The 23,957-nt window shown below is 52.6% G+C and overlaps 1 protein-coding gene across 2 annotated transcripts in view; it reads left to right on the forward strand.

The window, feature by feature from the left end:
- HK1 (hexokinase 1) overlaps positions 1–23,957 on the forward strand; it is a 91,118-nt gene that overhangs the window by 16,566 nt on the left and 50,595 nt on the right. Inside the window, exons 1-2 of one of the 2 annotated variants that reach the window (XM_086679880.1) lie at positions 2,707–2,912; positions 23,185–23,347. In XM_086679880.1, coding sequence (XP_086536006.1) covers positions 2,850–2,912; positions 23,185–23,347 — 226 coding nt within the window. In that variant the 5' untranslated portion in view covers positions 2,707–2,849. Of the gene's footprint in view, positions 1–2,706; positions 2,913–23,184; positions 23,348–23,957 lie in introns of those variants that run through there. The other variant, XM_086679881.1, reaches the window with a different exon arrangement.

Below are 23,957 nucleotides of genomic sequence, written 5' to 3' on the forward strand. Positions count from 1 at the left end.
AAGGAAATATGCGCAGGGGCTTAAACGGAGCGGACTCAGGTGGGCCGAGGACACTGGGAGGTGGCCTTGCTGCAGCCCAGGATGGAGAGTCAGATCACAGAAGGCCTCAGACACCAGGCAGAGATATTTCAATTGGCTGGGTCAGGAAGGAGGAGGTCATCAAGGGATTTGGGGCAGGGCTATGATGTGATTAGGGTGCTTCTTAGCAGGAATAATGTGGCCTGGACTTCAGAAGGACTTGGATGGTAGGAAGCCAGGAACCAGGGAGGGCAGCTAGAAGACTCTTGTAATATTTCTGGCATGGGACAATGAGGGCTAAGGGTTGAAGGAAGCAGTGGGGCAGGCCTAGAAATATTTCTCAGCATATACTGATAGACTTTGGGGCCTGAGTGAATTCAAGGGGTGGGGAATGCAGGAGTCACCTTGAGAAGCAGTTTCTCAGAGGCCAGGGAAGAGAACGCATTGGCAGCCTCCCTGCCTGCAAACAGAACATCTCAGGGTAGCCTGGAAAATTGGGAGGCTCAGCTTCTCCCTGGCTCCAGCTCAGACAAGAGATCATGGATGTAATGGGGCCATAGTGATGGCTGGGGCCTAGGTTGAGGCTCTTAACCCTCCTGATCAGTGCACTGGGCTCATTCCACCTTCGAGTGCTAGATGTGAGAGACAGAGCAATTACCAAAGCACAGTTCTTGATCCTCAAGGAGCTTCCAGCCTGTGAGTCTGGCAGCGTCATATTGGCAGGACTCAAACGGCAGCTGAGAACAACCAAATCATTCTCGTTCCCCCGATTTTACTTTATGGCTGTGTGGGCAGTGTAGGTATTTGATGAATGCCAGAAAATCTCTGTTCCTAGTTTATAACGCTACTGCCCTGAGGGCGGATCCAGGTTTTGTGGGGTTTGAAGATGAAATGATTTTGGGAAACCTCTTTGCAAAATGATTCGAAATTACAAATATAAAGTTGCTAGGCCCTCTCAGGGCCTTCCTGGGGATTCGAATGCAAGCGCGAAGCCCTCATCAGCTTCCCAATCGTGTAATAAGACCCACCACTTATTAAGTGTGTGTGATAAGCAGGTATTCCCCAACAAGGAAGGGACGGTGGGTGGGCGGGAGATATTAGTATCTCCATATTATGAATGAGGAAGCTCAGGAAGGTGACTCAGTGTCACAGCCAGAAAGCCAGGAGGTGGGGACTGAGCTCTGGACTGAGGGCTCTGGCTTCAGGGGCCACATCTGAGGTCCGCTTCAATTGGGGACGGTAGCTGTCAGGCTCCTGACGTTGCTCACGAGGAACGTACTGGACCGGCCATCTCCCTTTGATACCGCTATACCGTAGACCTGGCCAGGGTCCCCCAGGATCCAGGTCCGTGATGGAGGTTCTGCGGCAGGACCGTGTCCATTTCAGGGCACCCCATGGTGCAGCTTTGGTCCCAGGAGCATGGCCTATTCAGGCAGAGAGGCTACATACAGACAATAGAAAGGACAGTAAATTGCAGGGCTGAACATTGGCTTTGAAAACGCACAGACTTAATTCTGGGATCTACAACTTCCTGGTTGTATGAAGTCTGGCAAGATACGTGGCGTCGCTGAGCCTCTACCTGATTACCTGTTGAATCAGGATAGTAACCACTTCGTTGTATTTCGAGCTCATTACATGTCATCTGGTAAGGCAGTAAGGCTCCTCCTGCACACAGCCGGCAATGAATCTAAGAACGCTACGGTAGCTCTCAAAGCAGCTGCATAACCGCCTGATTCCGCATGTCCCCTCCCCCCGTTAAGGCTGAACGTTTTTTCTCAGGATTCCTCCCAGCCCGGCTAACTTCCTTTGGGGAAGTGAAAAAGGTGGCAGCTAGGAGGGAGCGCCTGATGGACCCGCCCGGGACGCCAGCGAGCCGGGGTGCGCGGGAGGAAGAGGACGCCCGGGGGATGCGGCCTGGCGGGGGCGTGGGGGGCCCAAGTCCCGCCCAGCGGGCGTGCGCCCTCCGGAGAGCCCAGGAGCCAGTGCCTCTGGGGCGGGCGTTGCGGGGAGTCGCTCTCGGTTTAGCAACACAAATCGGCCCAACGGAGATTAGGCCGGGCGGGCCGGGGTGGGGGTGATGCACTGCCGGGAGGACGCAGGTGGGACACGGCACTCGGCATCCCGGGCCCGCGAGAGCCGGCCGGAGCGGGGACCGGGTGCGAGGACCGCGAAGCCCGCGGGCTCTCGCTTACGCCGGCGCAGGCCCGGCTCGCTTTGCACGCCCACCTCTGCACCCTCCTTCGGCCTCTCCCCATCCGCGGAGCTCCCGGGGCCGAGCCCTAATTTTCCCGGGAAGGGGGCCACCCTCGCCAGGCCGGCAGCGGACTCTCCGGGGCCGTTCGTCCCGCCCGGCTCGGGCGGTGCCTCTTCCCGCGCCCCGCGCCCCTCCGCCGGGCCGGGCGCCGCCACGCGCGACCATGCGCGCCCGAGAGAGCCTCCCGCCCCCGCGCCGGCTCCCTACGTGGGGGACGTGCCGAGAGAAGCCGGACCGTGGGGGATCTCGCAGCGTCGCCGCCCCCTTTCCGGCGCGCGAGGGAGCGGCCGCCGCGCCCCCCCGCCCGGGCCCGGACGCCGCCGTGCGGCGCTGCAGAGGCGGGCGGCAGCCAATGGGCGCCGAGGAGGTGGGCCGGCCGGTGGCTGTCACCCTGCCGGGGACGGGAGCGCGGAGCCGGGGAGCGCGCGAGCCACCGCCTCCCGGGCCTTGGGGGAGGAGTCGCGGCTGGAGGAGGAGGAGGAGCCGCCGAGCAGCCGCCCGAGGACCACTGCTCGCCCGGGCTGCGGAGCACCCACGCCGGCCCCACGCCTGCCGCCCCGCGTCCCCGATCGCCAGCATGATCGCCGCGCAGCTCCTGGCCTATTACTTCACCGAGCTGAAGGATGACCAAGTCAAAAAGGTGAGCCCCCGCCCGCGCCGCCGCCCGGCGCTCTGCCCGCGCGGCGCTGCATTCCGGCATCCGCTCGCCGCCGCCGCCGCCACCGCCGCCGCCGCCTCGGTCCTCCGGCGCCCAGGCTCCTCCAGGCCGGCACTGCTTGGACTGCAGGGCGGGGAAGGCTTCGCCCCTCGATTCTCCCCGGGATTGTGTGTGTGTGTGTGTGTGTGTGTGTGTGTGTGTGTGTGTGTTTTGGGGGGAAGACCCCCGGGGCTGGACTGCTTGCTGCAGTGTCCTTGAGATGGGCTGTGGATGTCAGATGGGCCCCCGGGCCATGCGGGGAGGTGGCTGTGTGGGGACCGGTGGGTCGGTCCGTAGGGCCTGTTCGGAAGGTTCTGAGCGCCGTAGGCGGCGGAGTGATTACAGAGATGATAGGGAGGTGAGCGCGCGGCAGGCGGGGGTGCTGGCTGCAGGCCAGGCATCCCATATTTGGGGTGCCCCGGAGGAGCTCTCACCCCGGCTCTTCCAGCTGTTGCGGCTGCCCCTAAATCTGAGGACAGGGTGACCCGCCCGGCTTCCCGGAACGGGGAGGGGTTCGGAGGCCACCGGAAACTTTGCTCATAGGCCTCAGGTCCGGAGCGGCATGTCTGAATGGAATTTTTTATTCCCCTACGTGACCGCTCTCTTAAACTGTAATTTCCAGCCAGCCCAGGGAGTTTAAGTAAGAGACTGGTCTTTTGAGTCGGTTGGAGGCCTTGACGTGTATGCTCGTGACATGTGTGTACTTGCACAAGAACGCATCTCCCAACCCTGAGGGGTTGCTGCCTTTGACATCTGTCTAGCATAAAATACTGTCCACTGGCAGGTCTTAAAGCTGTATCTCTCCCCGATGCCAGCTTTGCCACCATGTTTTAAAGAAACAGCCTGGGCTGTAGGGAAAAGCGCCCATGTTATCAGTACTAGCTAGGCCTGGCACAGGCTCCTGACCCATCCACGCCCCGCAGGGGTGACATTATTGCTGGAGTAAGCTGGGATGGACAGGCAAAGTCAACCTGACTTTGGAGTTCAAACAAGGGAAGCGCCTACAGGTGACAGGCAGGAGTGTAAAGCCTGGATTTTCTGCCCTGCGAGCCACAGGATGTTCATTCGGTTCTCTTCCTATCTACCTAGGACAACCCCCTCCTCAGGCACAATAGGAAACAGGCCTGCTGAGGGCAGTGACCTCATCAAGGTCACCCGGTGAGTTAGAGGCAGAGCCAGGGCGGGTCCCTCCCTCCCTCCCTCCGCTGGGAACTTGACCGGGGCTCCTCCTAGAAGTCAGCTGAGGGGGAGGTGCTGAGACAAAGGCCCTGGGGATGCTGCTTGGATCCTGGGCCCTGTGCCCAGCGGGGACCAGAGTAGGGTAATTAGGAGACAGGCCCGGAAATCTGCTGCTGTCCCTCATAGCTCTAAGCAACAGTGACTCTAGACTTGTCAGACTGTAGGGCTCGAGCGTGCTGCTGTGCAGCTCCGTGGACCTTCCTTCTGGCCACCGAGCTCAGGGAGCTGTGCATGCCAACACGTGCGTTTCACAAGTTTTCTGCAGTGGTGGTGCCGATCTTGATGTTCTTCCCGTTTCACGGTGGGGATGAGTTCACTGCCCTCCCCCTGCATGTGGGGTGCTCTGTAGCGCAAGACTGCAGACCGCCGGGGTGGGGACCCAGATGACCCTTGTAAGCTTCCATCATGCATACCCACCATCACCTGCGTGGCCTCTGGGGACTATGCTGGGTTGAGGTTTGGGCTGTACTCAGTAAGGATTGTTTTATCGGGTACTCAGTGCTGAGTGTGGCTCCAGGGCCTTCCACTCGCTGTGGTGACCTGCCTCGAATTCTGTCCACCAGGCTCCTGGAGACGTCTGAGTGTGTGATTTCTGAATCACTTGGTCCTCAGAAGTCCTTCCTGCTCTGAGATTGCCAAGCTGACATTCCCTGCCTCCCCTCTCTGGCCTCAGAACATTGCTGGAGGAGGGTGTTGAGGCCAGAACCTCCTTCAGATAATATTATTGGCCAAGGAGAGTCTTAAAAACAAGAAGGCTTTCTTGCACCCCACCTAAGACATCTTACACTGCTTTCTAGGGGTGTGTGTGTTTGTGTATATTCCTTTTTTTTTAAGTTTATTTATTTGTTTTGAAAGAGAGAGAGAGGTGGAGAGAGAGGGAGAGAGAATCTCAAGCACATTCTGCACTGTCAGCCTAGAGCCCTATGTAGGGCTTGAACTCATGAACTGTGAGATCATGACCTAAAGGGAAACCAAGAGTCAGACACTTAACTACTCTAGCCACCCAGGTGCCCACACCAGGTGTGTGTGTGTGTGTGTGTGTGTGTGTGTGTATGTGTGTATGTATGTGTCTATTCTTGCCAGAAGATCACCTTGGTCTGCGTGATGGGCTGTGCAGCACAGCCATCCATGGGTGTGGTCCCCAGGAAGCTTCCTGGGCCTCCTAAGAGCCTAGCAGATGCCGGTTCCAGTGGCTTAGTCAGCTTTCCCCGCCCCAACCTGTGCAGATGCTGGGGGATTGCATCTCCTTTCCCAGGACTCAAGACTTGTTAGACAGCAGCCCTTCCTACCCACCGCTTACTGTGAAAAGGCTGGGTGGGGGTGCAGGACTTCAGGCCCTGTTCTTTTTGCCCAAACTGGGCCCTACCTGCAACCCCAGTGGGGACCCAGTGAATACAGACCCCCCCTCCCCCCACCCCGGCCTAACCTGCCAGCGTGGGTTGCCAGGATGATTCAGCCCTTCAGCCCTAGGCAGCCCCTGGGGCTCTGGAGACAGCCCTGGCATCCCCCACTAACCTTCATTCATTTTCTTGCCTTCTGGCCTGAGGGTAAGAGGAGGGCAGATGAGGATGATGCCAGGGAAGGCTTTTCGGGATTGCTCAGGATACAGAAGTGGTCACGAAGGGGAGTATCGTTGGTCTCTTCGTTGCCTGTGAGACATGCCACTAATTCAGTCTCATAAATACAGACTGGGTCGAAACAAGCCAAGTGCCTGGCCTCCCGGTGTGGAGCCCCACTTGCCAGACTGTACCTGCATGATGTTGGTTAATGGGGTGCTGGGAAAAGTATGTCCTGGTATTGGGCTGAAATAAGTACAAGACCTAGGTTTGCCTTTCACTCTTCTAGTGCTTTTAGGAGGCAAGGAGGCACGTGTGTGCTCGTGAAAGATTCCATTCATCAGAATCCCAGACATGTGCTGGTTCTTCAGCCAGAGGCTGGGTCCTGCCTGCGTCTTCCACTTGGCTTGGCCATTAGGAGCCTGGAGGAGAGTGAAGGTTTGCGTAGTGCTTTGTTTGGGAGAGGAAGGTGAGTCCAGCAAGGTGGGAACTTGGCCTTTTAAGAAGGACTAGCTTCCAGGGCACCTGGCTGGCTCAGTCGGCAGAGCATGCGAATCTTGATCTTGGGGTTGTGAGTTTGAGCCCCACATTGCGTGTAAAGATTACTTAAAATCTTAAAAAAAACAAAGGAGTAGCTTCCTTTCCTCCCAGGTTGTCCGAAAGGTGAGCAAACACCAGTGGGTTTTCTCTGAGTGGGATCCCCGTGACCCTAAGTAGTCTCCTTGAGGTGAATGAACAGGTGCGATTTGTCCAACAGCCGACCCCAGGAGTGCTTGGCCCAGGAAGGTGGGGGAGAGTATGCTTAGCAGTTAAAAGGCTACCCACGGTTTAGTTTCTCAGCTGCAAAAGCAAGCATTAAAAAAACAAAACAAAACAAAACAAAACAAAACTGCCCTTTCCTTACTGCTCAGGGCTGAGAGAGAGGAAAGTTAGAAAAGTATGAATAATACCTGAGACACCTTTCGACCTGGTGTTATACAAATTTCCAGTAAGAGCCTCATCCTTGGTGCATCTGTATCTCATAATCCTTGTTCCCTCTACATGGAGTGTTCTCTGGAGTTCTCCCCCCCCGCCCCCCCAAGAGAAGCCCCAACTCTTCATTTGGTTTGATAATTTGGGACGGTCGTGAGAGAATAAACTGGGAAAGCGGGTGGGTACAAGGACTTTCACATCTGGCCATGCCGTGCCGTCCTCCCACGCTCCTGCTGTTTTCTGGAGATGGCATGGGCAGCTCTCTCCTAAAAAGACTGATTTGGTACTGTCTCCATGTGTGTCTGCAGTCAGGGCTTCCTGCTTGATAGACTCAGCCACTGGAGTCCACTCTGAGCATGCCCGAGGACCCCGCTGAGGGTCCAGGCAACAATACCCCTCAGAGTCCAGGAAGCAGTGGTGGCCAGACTGTTGGCATCTGCTAATTCATTTGAGGACCCTTAGAATCAAGTCCGATCGTGGGAACTCAGTGATTTCTTTGGAAAATGTTTGAGTCCTTTATTATGTGCAGAGGGCTGTGCTAGGCTAGGGTGACAGCCCTAAACTCGGTAAAATGCTCCCTCTTCTCCTGGAACATAAATAATGATTTGCTGTCTTAACGATAAGTGCAAAGCACAGAATGCTGTGAGAGCATAGAGGGGCCGGTGATCAGATCATGGGTGGGAAATCGCCAGCTTAGGAATGGCTTGAAGCCAGGTTGTAGATGTGCAAATGGGAATATTATACTTAGAAACTTTGTGAGGGAGAGTCAAACGTTTCTCAAAACGTAGTTTTGCTTTCTCTCTTTTTAATGGTTTGTTATCTCTGAGCATTCTAGAATACTTTATGGCTGTCATATCAGGTATCAGTTGTGTGTGTATGTGTGTGTGTGTGTGTATGTTTGTGTCTATCTGTCTATCTATGTATCTATGTATCTATGTATCTATGTATCTATCTATCTATCTAATAGTACTAAGGAAATCTGGAATGGAGTCCAGAAGGTTATTCTTTATAAAATAATCATTCATTCATTCATTCATTCATTCATTCATTTCCAGAGGGCTATTTTTACTCCCTCTGCTTCTTTCTTTTAGGAGAAAAACCCATCTCTGTTGATTTTTTTCTCCCATCTTTGTTGATTTTAATGAATTAACTTGGAATCTATATTTTAATTCTCTCCCCCACAAGTCAACATGTATGAGTCAGGTCTTATGAAATATTTGAGGTACATAAAAATGTTGAGAGTAACAACAACCACCTGCGTACCCGCCATTCAGCTTGAGAAGCAACCGACACAGGAAGGAGTACATTAGAGACGGAGCTGAAACCCTGAGCTGGAACCCCTATGTTTCCATCTTTAGTCCCATCTGTTTCTCCTTCCAGAGAGTGCCTGTGTCCTGATTTTGATGTTTATCATTTCCATCCCTGTTTTTATACTTCCATTATATATCTTGTATCTATAAGCAGTATATAGTGTTACTTTATGTGGTTTTAAGCTGTGGTAAATGATGCTATACTGCGTGTATCCTTCTGCAACTTGCCTTTTCTAGCTCAGCATTCTATACTTGGGATTTTTCCTTGTTGCCCCATACACCTCTGTTTCATCGACTTAAACTGCTGCACGCCCTTACGTTGTGTGTTGTACACACCACAATTTATCATTTAATCTCTTCTTTTGATGGGTGTTTGGGTTTCTAATGTTTCACGTTACAAGTGCCACGGTGAGTCTCCTCCTGCATGCTCCTTCAGTGCACATGCGCGTTTCTCTAGGTTCTGGGCTGGGTATCTGGGACGGAATTGCTGGGCAGGGGAGTGTGTGCGTCTTCCCACTTTCAACATTTTGTCAAATCGCCATCCCCGGTGGTCCTGTCACTTTGTACTCCTGTCAGAAGTTCGTACGGTTTCCTGGTGTTGCACACCAACCCCCGTACGGTTAAACCTGTAACATTTTTTGGGAGAGTGTTTCATTTTTTAAAGAGTCGGTTTCTTCCCAGTCATTTATTTCCATTCACGTTGCAGCATTCAAGCTTAGTTTAAAATTAGCCGTCTCCCAGTTTACCTTATCATGCAGAGCCCTCGTCGTGGAGTGTCTCCGAGGGAAGCTGAGAGCTCTGGTTGTGAGCGGTGCCAGCCCCACTGACGGCTGCACGGCCCCGAGGAGGGGGGACTGGGTGCGGGGAAAGGCGGGGAGGGCTCTCTGTGGCCCCGCGCGTTCCAGCGTGGGAGTCCGGTGAACTTTTCCGGGAATTTAAAAGTGCACATGTGCTCCTGCCTGCACACCCTCTCTTCCTGAGGCGGGGCTGGCTTATCAGTCTCCTAAACGCGCTGGCTGCTGGCTCCGCTGGCTGTGCTGGAGAACGCTCAGGCCTGCAGCCTGTCTTGGACTGTCTTCCGTAAAAGGAGAGGGTGGCAGTGCCCCGCGGCAGGAAAACTGAAATGTGTGGTGTGCAGCCCAGCCCTTTGCAAACAGAAGTGCTGGTCCCTGCTCTGAGGCGGAAAATGTCGGATCACGTTGCTCATCTGATTCCGGGCCCGGTCACAGGCCGCAGACGTTGAGACCTTGGGGGGACCTTCGAGGGAATTGAATGCCTACTAGGGGCCTGTCTTCCTAACACAGATCTAATTTAATCATCAGTAACAATACTAATGGAAGCCAACGTGGAGTGCCTGTCACGCTTCCTGCCGGGGACGGTGCTAAAGGCATTACGTCCCCACAGTGCCCCAGTGAGGGGGGTGCTGTTCATGATCTCCACTTCTGGGTAAAGACCCTGAGGCTCAGACAGTAAACAGAAGAGCCAGCCTGCAGACCCATTCAGCCTGATGCCGGGGCCCCGTTATTTTTTAAGTTGAGCTAAATTCTCATCCTGTCGAACTCCCCGTTTTAAAGTGTACAGTGTGGGAGCGCCTGGGAGGCTCGGTCGGTTAAGCGTTCGACTTCGGCTCAGGCCATGATCTCACGGTCCGTGAGTTCGAGCCCCACACCGGGCTCTGTGTTGTCAGTTCAGAGCCTAGAGCCTGCTTGGGATTCTGTGTCTCCCTTCTCTCTCTGCCCCTCCCCCACTCACGCTCTGTCTCTCTCTGCCTCTCAAAGAATGAATAAATGTTAAAAAAATTTTTTTAAGTGTACAATGTGGTCTTGAGTATATTCACAAGGTTGTACAACCATTACCATCATCTAATTCCAGAATATTCTCACCACCCCCCAAAGAAACCCCACACCCATTAAGCAGTCACTCCCCAGCCCTTTGCACCTACTAATCTACTTTCTTTTTTTAAAATGGATTTACCTCTTCTGGACATTTCACATAAATGAAAACATACAGTATGTGGCCTTTGTGTCTGGTTTCTTTCACTGAGCAGTATGTTTTCAAGGTGCATCCACGCGGTAGCATGTATCATTATTTCATGGCTGAATACTGATGTTTAGACATTAGATATTTGTCAGTTGATGGACATTTGGGTTTCTTCCACCTTGGAATAATGCTGCTGTGAACATCTGTGTACATGTTTTCCCTGTGTGGACGTAGGCTTTCATTTCTCCTGGGCATATGCATAGGAGCAGCATTGCTGGGAGAGCCCCTGACTTTGTCCACCTTGAGAAAGGCACTGTCTGCATTGAGAAATGAGGAAACCAAGGGGCGCCTGGGTCAGTTAAGCAGTTAAGCACTGGATTTCGGCTCAGGTCGTGATCTCACAGTTTGTGAGTTCAAGCCCTGCATCAGGTTCTCTGCTGTCAGCACAGAGCCTGCTTCAGATCCTCTGTCCCCCCTCTCTCTGGCCCTCCCCCACCTGTGTTTTTTTCCTCTCTCTCTCAAAAACAAACACAAGAAAAATTTATTTAAAAAAAAAAAAGAAAGAAATGAGGAACACCAAGACCCCAAGGGGTGAAATGACTTGCTAAAAAGCACACAGTTCATTAGTAATAGGGACAGGAACACTACGCGTTCTCCTGTCTCAGAAACCCATGTTCTTCCCACCATACCACACCCAACACTCAATCTTGTTGTTTAGGGAGACGGATCCAAGGAGGTAGAGAGATGGGTCAGAGCTGTACAGGACCCCCAGGTTCCCCAGACTCCTGTCTCTCCTTCTTCCCCATCCTCTCCAACTGGCTTTGCCTGTCCTTCCCCTTCCCCCCCCTTCCCCAGCTGAGTGTTGACTGATTCCCTCCGCTGGGGAAGGAAATTGGCCCAATAAAGTCATTTACAGTGAAATGTTAGGGATTTCCCCTGTTTTCCAAATTTCTCCCTGTACCCTTTGTATTTATCTTCCTCCCCCATCCTTGTTTGCATGGATGTGTAACACAGATCTAATTTAATCATTTTAATTTAGTTAACTTAATTTAATTTCATTTAATATTTTTAGATATTGAATATTTAAAATTAAAATTAAAATTTTAAATTAAATATTTTCAATTTATTAAAATTCATTTAATTTTATTTAATCTGATTTAATTTAATCTAATTTAATCATTTAATCATTAGAGGACCCCCCCCAATGCTCCTGTAATGCGCACTCCTAAAGATTGTTCTCTCCTTGCCTCTGCCTGGCCCCACTGTGAGCAGCCGGCTTCCTTGACTGGGGTTTGCTTTCAGCCATGTTATTCAATGTGACCTCATTTCTCTGATGTCTCCTGGTGCCTTCTGGGTGCGGGGGTGGGATGAGCGGAGGAGACCCAGGCCACTGCTGTGATAAAGGCACCGCCTCACCTTTGCAAAGTTCTGTTCTATTTACAACATGCTTTCACGTGCTTGATTCAGTTGAGTCCCTCCAGCCAGCTTGGGTGTAGGCATTTCTTCCTGCAACTGCATCCGGGGCAGGAGAACCCCAGGAAGTGGAGTTGACATGCTCTTGGTGGCCAGAAAGCAAGAGGACCCGGATAAGGACACAAGTCTGGTTGACACCGGTGGGCAGATGGTACCACGTACGCACGAACCAGGACTGAGGTCCAGGGCTGTGCGCTTCCAGAACAGTCCGCTGCAGCAGCCCCCTGTAGAAACCATCGGCCAAGGCTCCTGTAACAGGGCTGCTGGAGCTGTGCGGCCCAGAAGAGTAGTCACCAGCCGTGCGTGGCTGCTGGGCACTTGACATATGGGGAGTCTGATTTGAGATGTGCGATTAAGTGTAAAATACAAGATTTCAGAGACTTCGTGTGACAAGAAGTTACATAAAATAGCTCACTAGTAATTTTAAAAACGTTGTTTACCTTGGGAGTAATATTTTGGAGGTAGTGGGTTAAATAAGATGTTATTAAAATGAATTTCACCTGTTTTTTTTTTTTTTCAAAATGTGGCCACTAGAAAGCTTAAAATGACGTATATGGATTGTATTTGTGTCGGACAGCGCTCTGCTAAACAGTGAAGTTTATGGCTAAAGTTCAGACAGAGGCACTCTGCATTTAAAGCAGTGGGTTCTCATAGGTCCTTGGGCCTCAGTGTCCTCATCTGTAAGACTAGGAGGCTAGAATCCATTGCCTTTAACAGATTCTTCTAGCTTGAGCAGTGCCGTGGTAGCCATCAAGCTGTCTGGGCCTCAGTGTCCTTATTTGTCAGACGCGGTAAATGACTCCTGCCTTGCTCTCTGCCCGTTTCACCAATTCGAGGGTGGGTGTGGAAACACTTGGGAAGTGTGCAGAACCGTACAGATGCCAACTGTGATCCTTGTCGGTCACACGCAACCCACGTGTGGGCACCTTGGGAGGCATGGTGGGGGGTGGTGCTGCTTTCTGCATAATACAGGATGGGCAGCCGGATCCCTGAGCCGGGGCCAGGATCCTGGGTACCAGGCTGCGTTTGCCAGCAGGGGTTTCTGTGTTCTGAGTAATCCACGGTGCAGTGTGGCTCCTGTGCCTGCCAGGTAGGAGGGCAAGAGGGCAGTTTTCATTATTGCTGCTTTACTGATGGAAAAACACAGAGGTGGAAGTGACTTGCCCAAGGTGATAGAGGGGTCAGGGTAGCTGGAGGAGGCCTGAGGTCTGGCCATTTCTAGCCAGGTCTGCTCACACCACTGCAGTGCCTTGAACCCCACGGCATGAGGGTTTGGTCATCTCGTAGTGAAAGCAAAACTGTCTGCACTTTGGGTCCTCTCTTCTCTCTGGTCTGGAGGTACCTGGGATGTTGGGGACTGTGAGTCTGGAGGCTGGACCCAGCCCCGAGCCATCAACCAGGAGGCCGAGCGTTAAGCCTGTTGTTCTTGCCCTGCCACATTCCAGGGCTGTTCTGTTCCCCTTGAAGCCACCGGGTACCTCCTTTATTTTTAGCCAGTTCAGTGTGACAGCTTTCTTCTCATCCTGGGCCAGAGCTTGGTTTCTCTTAGCAGCCGGGAGGCGCCTATTACTGGGGATCAGTGGGTACCGAGGTCCCCGGGAAGACCTTGGACATGACCTCACGGCCTTCCATGATTCTCCTAGCAAGAGGATTCTGGGGAATTCAGGGAGGAGCGTCAAGTTTGGAATCTTGAGCTGGAGCCCAGCTGGGTGCTGGGTGCTTGGGGCCTTTCACTTGACTTCGTGGCCCCAGATTCCTCCTACGTAAGAGGAGATCCATGCGCCCACCCTGCAGATGTGTAGGGTGTCTCGGGGCAGGTTGAAGTGCCCGGCATGGGCCCTGTCCACGCTTAACATCTCAGCTTCTCGAACCTCAGTTTCCTCATCAAGAATGGGGATCCCATTCTCCTCCTGACTTGTGACTAAACAGAAGTGGTGTGTGAATAATGTGTGGGGTCGGGGCCCACGGCAGTTGAAAGGGAACCAGCCGTTCAGAAGCATACGTCAGATGGTAGACAAGGGCCCTGGGCTGCCTGAGGGCATGGACCTTGAAAAAGAGCCTGGGGAAAGTGTCTTCATGTCCCAAAGGGGGCCTGCTTGCTTTGGGGTCCTGTTTGCTTTGGTGACGTTTGCACACACTTCTCTCACCCGCATCTGTCCCTGGGGAGCCTCGAAGGTGGAATTTATTTTCCCAGACACACTTCCTCTGGTGACTCTCAGGTATTCAGCGGTCTCTGGGAGGCTTGACTAGTGGAGTGAGACTCTCAATTGTCTGTAGGGCTCTGTGTCCTTCTGGGCCTCAGCCTGGAGAGACAGACGTTGTGGGGAGGGGGTTGAGAACCAGAGGATGCCTGGAAGGCGGCATCCCTCATCCCTCGGGGAGAGGCTGTTGGCCCCACGGGGTCCCCATGAGTCTGAAGCGAGGGGCCGGTGCCGGGAGTTAGGGCTGGGCTATTCAGGGGAGAGGAGTCTCGGGCCTTATCTGAGCCAGCAAACCCTTCTGAGACCTCCCCGACTAGGCGTCACCGGAGGCCTTCCCGCCAGGCAGAGCGGGCACCCGGCCCAGCAGAGGAGACACGCGGAGGGCTGTGCAGAGGACGCAGAGGGCCTGGAAGCATGGCCCCCGGACCCCGGGCACCCACAGTCTAGCCGGAGACACAGCGTGCGCACCTGTTGTTGCCGTTCCTGGGGAAGCCTCTCCCACTGCGATGTGTCCGCCAGGGCAGAGGGATTCCTGCGTAGTGGACAGCACCGGCCGAGGGGATGTTGAGCACCTGGTGCAGCTGGTGTTGGGGGGGGCAGACCGTGGCATCCCCCTCGGAGGAGGTGAGTCTGGAGGTGGATTTGGGGAGAAAGAAGGAGCGAGGCACCGCCCTTTATGGGCCAAACAAGCAGAGGGGACGGTGGAGGTGTGAGGGAAGGGCCTTTGGGCGAGAGAAGAGAGAAGGGACCACCGCCACCGCGGCCCCGGGCTGCCTGAGGGCAGGCAGGCCGGCGCTGGGACAGGGGGTTCCTGTGGGGAGCGTGGAGGGTGAACGCATCTCCTCCTGCGGCCGTGAGGAGCTGAGCCGGAGCCGCCTCCGCAGCTGCCAGGAGCAGGACAGGCACGCGGGTCCCCTGGGCTGCCACCCGCAGCGGTGAGGTGGGGCTGGGCCCTGAGGGGCCGGGACCCTGCCGAGGGCAGGCGGAGGGCTTAGGCTGGCACACAGCGCCGCGGAGGATGACCTGAGGGCTCACTGCGGTTTAGAACTCCCTCCCCCGGATCTTGTGAAGGCGGACGAGAGCAGGTCACGCGGCCAGTAGCTGGTGGAGACTGGACGACACGGGCCATGCTGTATGCAAGGCCAGGGAGCCACGCTCCTTCTGAGAGGACGGAGCCGTGGCGTTAATGCCACCCACATTCCCACGTCTCCCTACGGGAAGACCCCGGCTGGGGTTCTCTCTGGGTGGAGCACGAAAGCTTACCGAGGAAGAAGCACAGGACCAGGAACCAGGGAACTTGGTGTCCGCCCCAGTTCTCTTGCTGACCACTGGTCACCCTGGCCATTTGAGGACCCTCTCTGGCCTCTGATTTTTCCTCAGGGTGTTGGAAGTGATGGCACCTGTCCTGCTTCTCTGGACAGGATAGTTTGAGGGCCAGTATGTGAAAGTCGTATGCAGAGTAGAGGGGTAGGCCTTGAAAGTTCAGGGCCGCGTGAACATACCCACATTACGGACGGAAAAACCGAGGTGCCTGCAGGGTATCAAAGCCAGAGGCAGACATGGGTGTCCACACCGCCTTGGCCGTGCCTCATCACTGAACCAGGCAGGGTCCTGAGAGAATCTAAGTATGGCTGTTAGTTAGTACACGTCTTTTTTTTAATTGTTAATTTTTAAATTTTTATTTGTTTATTTTTTAAAGTTTATTTTTATTGGGGCACCTGGGTGTGGCTCAGTCAGTTAAGTTTCTGACTTCAGCTCAGGTCATGATCTCGCGGTTCGTGAGTTTGAGCCCTGCGTTGGGCTCTGTGCTGACAGCTCAGAGCCTGGAGCCTGCTTTACATTCTGTGTCCCTCTCTCTCTCTCTCTCTGTCTCTCTCTCTCTCTCTCTCTCTGCCCCTCCCCCACTCACACTGTCTCTCTCACGAAAATAAATATTAAAAAAAAATTTTTTTTAAGTTTGTTTGTATTTATTTTAAGAGGGAGAGAGAGAGCAAGCAGGGGAGGGGCAGAGAGAGAGGGAGACAGAATCCTAAGCAGGCTTTGTGCTGCCAGCACAGAGCCCATTGCAGGGCTCGAACTCATGAACCATGAGATCATGATCTGAGCCAAAGTCAAGAGTTAGACACTTAACCAACTGAGCCATACAGGTGCCCCCTTTCTTTTTTTTAAAAAATTTTTTTCAACGTTTTTATTTATTTTTGGGACAGAGAGAGACAGAGCATGAATGGGGGAGGGGCAGAGAGAGAGGGAGACACAGAATCGGAAACAGGCTCCAGGCTCTGAGCCATCAGCCCAGAGCCTGACGCGGGGCTCGAACTCACGGACCGCGAGATCGTGACCTGGCTGAAGTCGGACGCTTAACCGACTGCGCCACCCAGGCGCCCCCAGGTGCCCCCTTTCTAAAAATTTTTACTGTTTACTTATTTATTTTGAGAGAGAGAGAGAGCGAGCGAGAGAGCGAGCGCATGTGAGAAGGGGAGTGGCAGAGAGAGAATCCCTAGTAGGATCCATCAGCACAGAGCCCGATGCAGGGCTCAAACCCATGAACCCATGAGATCATGACCTGAGCCTAAATCAAGAATTGGATGCCCAACCAACTGAGCCACCCAGGTGCCCTGGTTAGTAAAGTCTGGAAGGCAGGTCCTGGAGGAAATAGGAAGGTGGGGTTAAGATTTCAAGGGAGGAGGTGTTTATGATTACATTCCCCACCCCCACTCCACCCCCCAGCTATGATTCCATTTTTGTAAAACGAAATAAAAAAGGCATGCGTTGCATATATGAGTGTTTAGGTAGAAAAACCATTTCGGTCTATAAAGCTCTTAGCAGGGATTTCTCTGGGAAGATTGGGGGAAGATTGATGTGTTTATGTGTTGTGTGAATATTTAAATAAGCGTATATTACTTATTGTTACTATGACTTACTGTTTAATGAAACAGTACAACGTTTCAGAGGAGTTTGGCCAGAGTCTTTAATTTGTTGTGGTTTCGGGCGGATGGCCACTCTACCTTTATTAGTTCTCTCATCTATAGAGTGGGTCAGTAATGTTTGTAATCAGTGCATTTCTCTAGGTATTTAGGTAAAAGGAGTCAGGGACATGTGATAATTCGTTAGACAGGGCATGGAGAGAGACGGCCCCCCTTTTGGTCATTGGAACGGGAGGGTGGGAAATGTTATTTGATGTTTACCTTGTTCTTGGCACATTATTAAAATGCTCCTGGTAGCTCTCTGAGGTGAAAGCATTATTATCCCCCTTTAAAAGACCCAGCAAGGTTAAGTAACTTGTCCAAAGCCACACAGCTAACAAACGGCAGAGCCTAGGTTCAAATGCAGTTCTCTTCATCCACAGCACACATCCAAGAACACATCCACAGGTGTTCTTTATACCACACGAGAAATAACGGAAATGCATAAAGAGAAGCCCAAAACGAGGGGTTAGAAGACCTGGAATCTAGACCTGGCTGCCACTTACAAACCATGAGACTTTGTGTGAGTCATGGTCTCAGTTTCCTCTACTCTAAAGTGGAGATAATGCTGTCCTTCCTGCCCACTTCCCTGGGCCGTTGTGGCAGAAAGGGAGCTAGTAACATCAAGTGCCTGCCTCATGCCGGGCACCTGGCATCCGTGAGCTCATGTCATTTCTTTCTGGGACATCCAGATAGGATAACGTATGTGAAAGTCCTGTGTATGAAGACAGGTAAACGTCTGACTCCATCTCAGCTCAGGTGTCGATCTCAGGGTTATGAGTTCAAGCCCCGCGCTGGGCTCCATGCTGGGTGTGGATGCCTATGAAAAAAAAAAAAAAAAAGTTCTGTGTATAAATTGCAAAATCCTCTGTAAATGTGAACCATTATCAAAATAACATTAATCACCCGGGCTGGTTCTCTCCTGAGTCAGCCTCCCTAAGAAAGAGAAGTGAATCTGGTGTTGAAATCTCGGCCCTGTCTTTAAGCAACAATTTTCTTAACCCTCCACCGCCAGCTCCTTTATTTTCTTTGCAAGTGGAGTGTCTCACTTGGAAAGTTTATTCTATTTTATTATTTTATTTTATTTTATTTTATTTTATTTTATTTTATTTTATTTTATTTTATTTTATTTTTTAAGTCTATGCATTTATTTTGAGAGAGAGAGAGAGAGAATGAGCAGGGGAGGAGCAGAGAGAGAGGGAGAAAGAGGGAGAGAGTCTCAAGCAGGCTCTGTACTGTCAGCACGGAACCCAATGTGGGGCTTGAACTCACGAGCCCGTGAGATCATGACCTGAGCTGAAACCAAGAGTTGGACGCTTAACCGACTGAGCCACTGAGGCGCCCCAGAAAGTTCATTTTAGGGACCTCTGCTGGGCGCCTTCAGTCACACTTGTTATTCTGCCTTGTGCTTGGTTCTTGTGGGAGAGTAGTCGAGAGAAGGGGTGAAAAATTTCCATGGCCATACCACCTTCCACAGGGGGTCAGAATACCCGGGTCACCGGGGGTTACCGTGCCTCCTGCTATGAGGGCCTGTTCACTTGGGCATGTCTGGTCTTGAATTGTTTTTATGGGCATGTTCTTTTGGGAGCAGAGGTGGGGCTGAGGTCAGGCACAGAGATGTTTGAGTTTAGCCCAGTGAGGGGCCACTGGGTTCTTTCCTTAGCCGGACAGCACCCGGCCGGAGGGGCTTGCTAAAGGCCGAATTCTCTCTTCTGGCCTCTGCTCCTGCCTCTGCTGCATTTCCAGCTTCTGGAGCTGCTGAGAGCTTCAGGCTTCTTGGTCTACGTGAAGGATAATCCAGGACAAGTATTTGCACCGTATTAGGGCACCTTCCCTTCAGGAGATGGTGGAAGGTGCCTGCGGTCTGGACGGGGGTCCTTGTCAGTGTTGGCCTAACGTCTGCAGGACCCAGCCCACCGCGTGGCGTCTGGGATCCTGGCATTCCCACCCCTCCCCACCCCCCGCTCCAGTTCCTTCCCAGTTTGACTGGAGTCCTGCATGCGTGCATCAGATACCACGTGTGAGAGTAGCCCCCAGGAGGCCCGAGGGTTCCTGTCACGGATTCCTGGGAGCCTCTGGCCTGTGACACACGTTCCGACGGCTGAGGCTTGCAGCTTGTGGCCTCCAGAAGAGGTTCTGTGCTGTGTCCTCCCGTCACCAAAATGTAGGGGAGGGGGTTGGAGGCACAGGAGGGATTCCTTGGGCCCCTGGATTTGGCCAGAGCAGCAAAGCAACACCACTTTGGAGGCGGCGTCCTAAAGGAAGAGGGAGGCTTTGTGGAAGTGGAAGTGAGCAGGAGAGGGGCAAGGAGGAGAGGAAAGATCTGGAGAGGCTGTGTAGAGGGGATGGAAATAGAAAAGTTGAAAAGACCACAGACTCTGGCCAAACCCCCCAGGGCCAGAAGCTGCCCCTTTCCAAGTCCACACGTCTCTGCCCTCTTCTCCTCCTGGGCTTCTGGCCCCGCCTGAGAAAAGCAGCTCTCTTACTGGCTTTTGTGCAGAGCGCAGCCCCACCGAGCTCGTCCTGACACCCTCCCTCCCTCCTTCTCCCCACTACCATTCTCGGCCTCTTCCCCAGGTGGGCAGGGGCAGCCCAGCCAGCCGCCAGGCAGGGCTGGTCTGAACGAGGGGAACAGGCCCCCTGTTCAGGGAGGTGCTGGGCAGTCTGGGCCCCGGGGAGTGTCCCGCAGGTGTCTGTTGACCTGAGCTTCCTGGGCTGTGTAAAGGGCCCCAGTCCACGTGGTGTGGCCCTGCTGAGTCCTGCCCCCGTGTTCCCCGGCCGGGCCGTGTGGCCGTTGCCTGGCCAGCCTGCCCCCGGCCCCAGGATCTATGCTGGTTCAAAGGCCCCCCTTGAGCTCACGAGGACCAACGGGGACCAAGGGAAAGGGCTTCCCTTGGCATAGTGTCACTCACATGAGACCTGGGAGGCTGCGAGCTCAGTACCAGCTCCACCCTAAGTAGTACCTTCTTTTTGACCCAGATTCCACATCTCTTTTGAGAGGGGTTGTCCCACATATGATTCATGAACTTGAACCAGAGGAGAAAAGCCCTCTCTCCTCTGATGCTTGGGAGCTGGCTTGTCTTCTGTGTCCCTAGCCTGCTTCCTCCTTTGAGCTTCTGGGCTCTTTCTGGGTTTGGCGGGACTGTCCTAAAACATCTGGATTCTCAGGTCAGTGTCCTTGTGCTGAACTGCACTTGGAGTCCGGAGGCAGGATGGCTGTGGAGTTGCAGAGAGCCGTGCCGTTTGTAGAAGCTTCTTCCTGTCCGGCTGGAAAACCTCAGCAACTTCGCTTGGGCTTGCCTTCCACAGACTAGGGGAACTGGTCTTTCCCAAGGGATGGGGGATGATTATAGGGAAGAGTGGTTGACTTGCAGTTAGTTATGAGACCTGACTCTTGGCTGTGTCTTCGAACCAGTCACTTTGCTTTTTGGAGCCTCAGTTTCTTCATCTGTGAAATAGGGCTTAAGATCGTCTCCCTCAAATGGATACAGAAGATGTGGTGTATACACACAATGGAATATTGTACTCAACCATCAAAAAGAATGAAGTCTTGCCATTTGCAACGACATGGATGGAGCTAGTGTATGATGTTAAGTGAAATAAGTCAGAGAAAGACAAATACCATGTGATTTCACTCATCTGAGGAATTTAAGAAACAGAATTTGATGAACATATGGGAGGGGGACAAAAGAGAGGGAAACAGACCGTAAGAAACTCTTAATGATGGAGAACTGAGGGTTGATAGAGGGAGGTGGTGGGGGATGGGCTAGACGCGTGATGGGTGTTGAGGAGGGCGCTTGTTGGGATGAGCACTGGCCGTTGCATGTAAGTGATGAGTCCCTGAAGTCTACCCCTGAAACCAATATTATACCGTATGATAACTAAGTAGAATTTAAACTGAAATTTGGGGAAAAGAGAAAAAAAAAATGTCTCCCTGATAGGGTTGCTTTGAAGGTTAAATGACATTCTTGGATATGAAAGTGCTCATTATACCGATATAATATAAGTCTAAAGTATTATTCTAGCATTTAGCATTCATTACATTCCTCTTTTGTGCCAGGCAACTGGGTGAGTTCCTTTCCCTAGGGAACTCACGTGTTTTATCAGAGGAGGTGGACACATCAGTAAACACCATGTAGGGTGAGGAATGTGAGAGTTGAAGCGTGTCCCAAATGCTCGAGTAGCAATGTAACGATTATTGATTATTGCACGGTCTTGCTCCCACTCACCCATTCTCTCCCCGGCAGGCAGCCTGATCTCTCGGAGACACAAATCTCATTGCTGAATAGTCGTTGAAGTCATCCCAAGGCTCGCTGTGCTGTGTTTGTTAACGTGTCCAAGTTTGTTAACGTGCTTTATAAGATCCTGCACAGTTCAGCTCCTGACAGTTTTTCTAGTTGCCTCACTTTTTACACTGTGCTCGATCCATACTGAATTTATTTCTGTGCCTTGCACGAACCCCCCTCCCTTGCCTTTAGCCTGCACACATGCCCTTGATTGTGCCTGGGTGCACACTCCGACATCACGCCTCCGGGAAGCCTTCTCAGTAGCCTCCCTCAGTGCTCCTGTGGCCGCTCACACACACTTGTGTCGTGACTGCCTCTCCCCCTCCAGACTGTGGGTGCCGTGACAGCAAGGACTGCCGATCCGGTGCCAGCCTTGAGGCTAGAACAGAGTGCGTCTCCTCCTAGGGCCGGGATTCTGGCAATTTCTACTTTAGCTCTCTGTGGTTTCTGATTGCTCCGACCTGCATTGCTGTATCACAAAGGGGAAAGGAGAAAGTGGTTGCTGTAGAAGAGCTTGGGCGTGGGGGTGGGGGCAGGGTTGTCTCTGGCCTCAGAGGACACTGGTGGACTCCTGCCAATGTCCTGATTGTTCATGAGGCAGGAGACAGGCAGGGCTTGGGGGAGCACAAGGCAGGGAGACCAGAGTAAGAAGAAGGCTGTCCAGGCTCAAAATATGCAGAAATGACCTAGGGCTGGGGACTCCATGTCCTTGAGTCAGGACGTTTCCAGCCACCCTGCAAAGTGAGCACGAGATGCCATTCTCAGAAACAAATAAGCATCAAGGTCTTTTCAGCCTCATTGGGTCATAAATCTTGTCTCTCCACCCACCGGAAGCCTTCTGTGTGCAAGGCTGCGTGCAAGGCACTGGGAGGTCAAGGTGAATGGAGCAGATGCCAGGTGCAGAAAGCTAGGGTCCAGGCTATGCTCTGCAGAGAGATCAGTGCCGAGGGAGGGGTTCTCGCCAGTCCGAGGAACCCCCAACATCTGCAGGAGGAGCTGAGATTTGATCTGCACCTGGAAGCATAGGTGAGATTTAGATAGCTGGGAAGAGAAGAAAGGGCTTTGCAGTGGGAAAGCCCAGGGACCCACCAGGAATGGTGGAGGTGTTTAGGCCAGAGTTGAGAGAGCATGAAGCCACACCTGGAGAGTGTTGGGTGCCTTGGACGTGGGAGGACATTGCAAAGCTTTGAGCAAGAGAATGAACCAACCAGGGTTGCATTTTAAGAAGGTGGATGTGGCAGTGGCATACAGGATGGGTTGGGAGGGAGGGAGACTGAGGATGGAAAACCATTACGGTGAGTGACTGAGGAATCAGGAATCCGGAATGAGTCCAGACACATGGCTGTCAGGGCTTCGTATTGCCAAAGAGTCACCGAAAGACTGAATGGTGGGATAAGGCGACTTAGAGCTGAGCACATCAGAGGTGCCCGATAAATACTTTTTGAGGGAATAAATGGGAAGATACTATGAAGGAAGAACAACCAGTGACAGACACTTCAAGGAGCGTGAGGTTAGGAGCTTTGTAACTTTGAGGAGAATGGGGAGCCCAGGAAGGGCAGCAGGTTGGGTCAGTACTTGGAAGGACTTGGACATATGGTCACGTTGGCCCTGGCCCATGGGCATGGGAGCCTGCAGGTTGTCTCCATACCTTCTGGGGATGGTGGGGTTGAGGTCTCTCTGCTCTGGGCTTGCTGCCCTATGTCCTGAAGGATTCCAGCCCTGTGGCCTCTGTTTCCACCTACCTAGAAATCATGCCCAAGGAAACCCACCAGCACCACTGTCTCCCATAAACACCAACAGCTGATGTTTACTGGGCACCCTCTGTATTCTCAGAACACAGCACCTCCATTTCATCTGATCTTAAAACTCACGTCTGTGAGTGAGGCTCTATTTATCATCTCAGTTTTTCAGTTGAGGAAATGGAAATTCACACAGCCGTTCAGTGATGGTGCTGGGATTTGAACCCTGTGTGGCTGGCTCTGGCACCCTCGTTCTTAATCTCTGTGACACTACTATCCATTTGAGGATGAGCCCGCCACTTTTCACAGAGGGAAGGAGTCATGTGGAGGAAGACCTGGGGCTCAGTGCATTTGCAAGACTGCTCTGAGCAACATGGCTGATGGCATTTGAATGACTTCCCATCATGTGGTCAGAGTTTGTGGGATCTGGATTGTCTTAGACAGGCGGGTACCTCAGCCTTGACCTCACTCTCCTTCCTTCTCATCCTCCCCCCAGATTGACAAGTATCTCTATGCCATGCGGCTCTCCGATGAAACTCTGATAGATATCATGACTCGGTTCAAGAAGGAGATGAAGAATGGCCTCTCCCGGGATTTTAATCCAACAGCCACAGTGAAGATGTTGCCAACGTTTGTAAGGTCTATTCCTGATGGTTCAGGTGAGTCTCTCACCCAGAGATTGGGCTGTGAGGGCTGAATTCTCTGTGAAGACATCCTTCCTACTTTTACTCATTTGTTCATTCATTTACTCCTTCACTCAGTCGTTCATTAATGAATTCATTCGTTCATTCCTCCATCTGTTCTCCCATCCATCCTCCATCCATCCGTTCATGCATCCATCCATCCATCTGTCCATCCATCCATCTAACATATGCCTACCTACCATGTGCCAGGCACTGGGGGTACGGTGGTTGGACAAGGCTGGCCTGCCCTCGTTGGACTGACAGTCTAGTGGCTTATGATAGGAAGGCATAGTGTATATGGATCTTACAGATGCTGTGTGGGTTGCTCTTATGTCTCCAGAACATGAAACGCTCCAGAACAAATGAAGAGTTCATTTTAGGAAAATCTCTTCCTCAGGGCACCAAGACCTCCCTTCAGAGAAGTAGCAATCCCAGTGGCCAGGTGGGGAGATTCAAGTCCCCATCTAAAAAATTTTTCTAGATGCTAAATCAAGGGAGCCCCTAAAGCAGAGAAGTGTCGAGGGGAGGTAGAATTGAAGGAAAAAATTCCCCTGTCAGTGTGCATCTGTGGGGTTCATGTCCCACA

The sequence above is a fragment of the Puma concolor genome, chromosome D2 (assembly GCF_028749965.1).
Source record: "Puma concolor isolate L17-30 chromosome D2, mPumCon1.1.hap2, whole genome shotgun sequence".
NCBI classification, from domain to species: domain Eukaryota; kingdom Metazoa; phylum Chordata; class Mammalia; order Carnivora; family Felidae; genus Puma; species Puma concolor.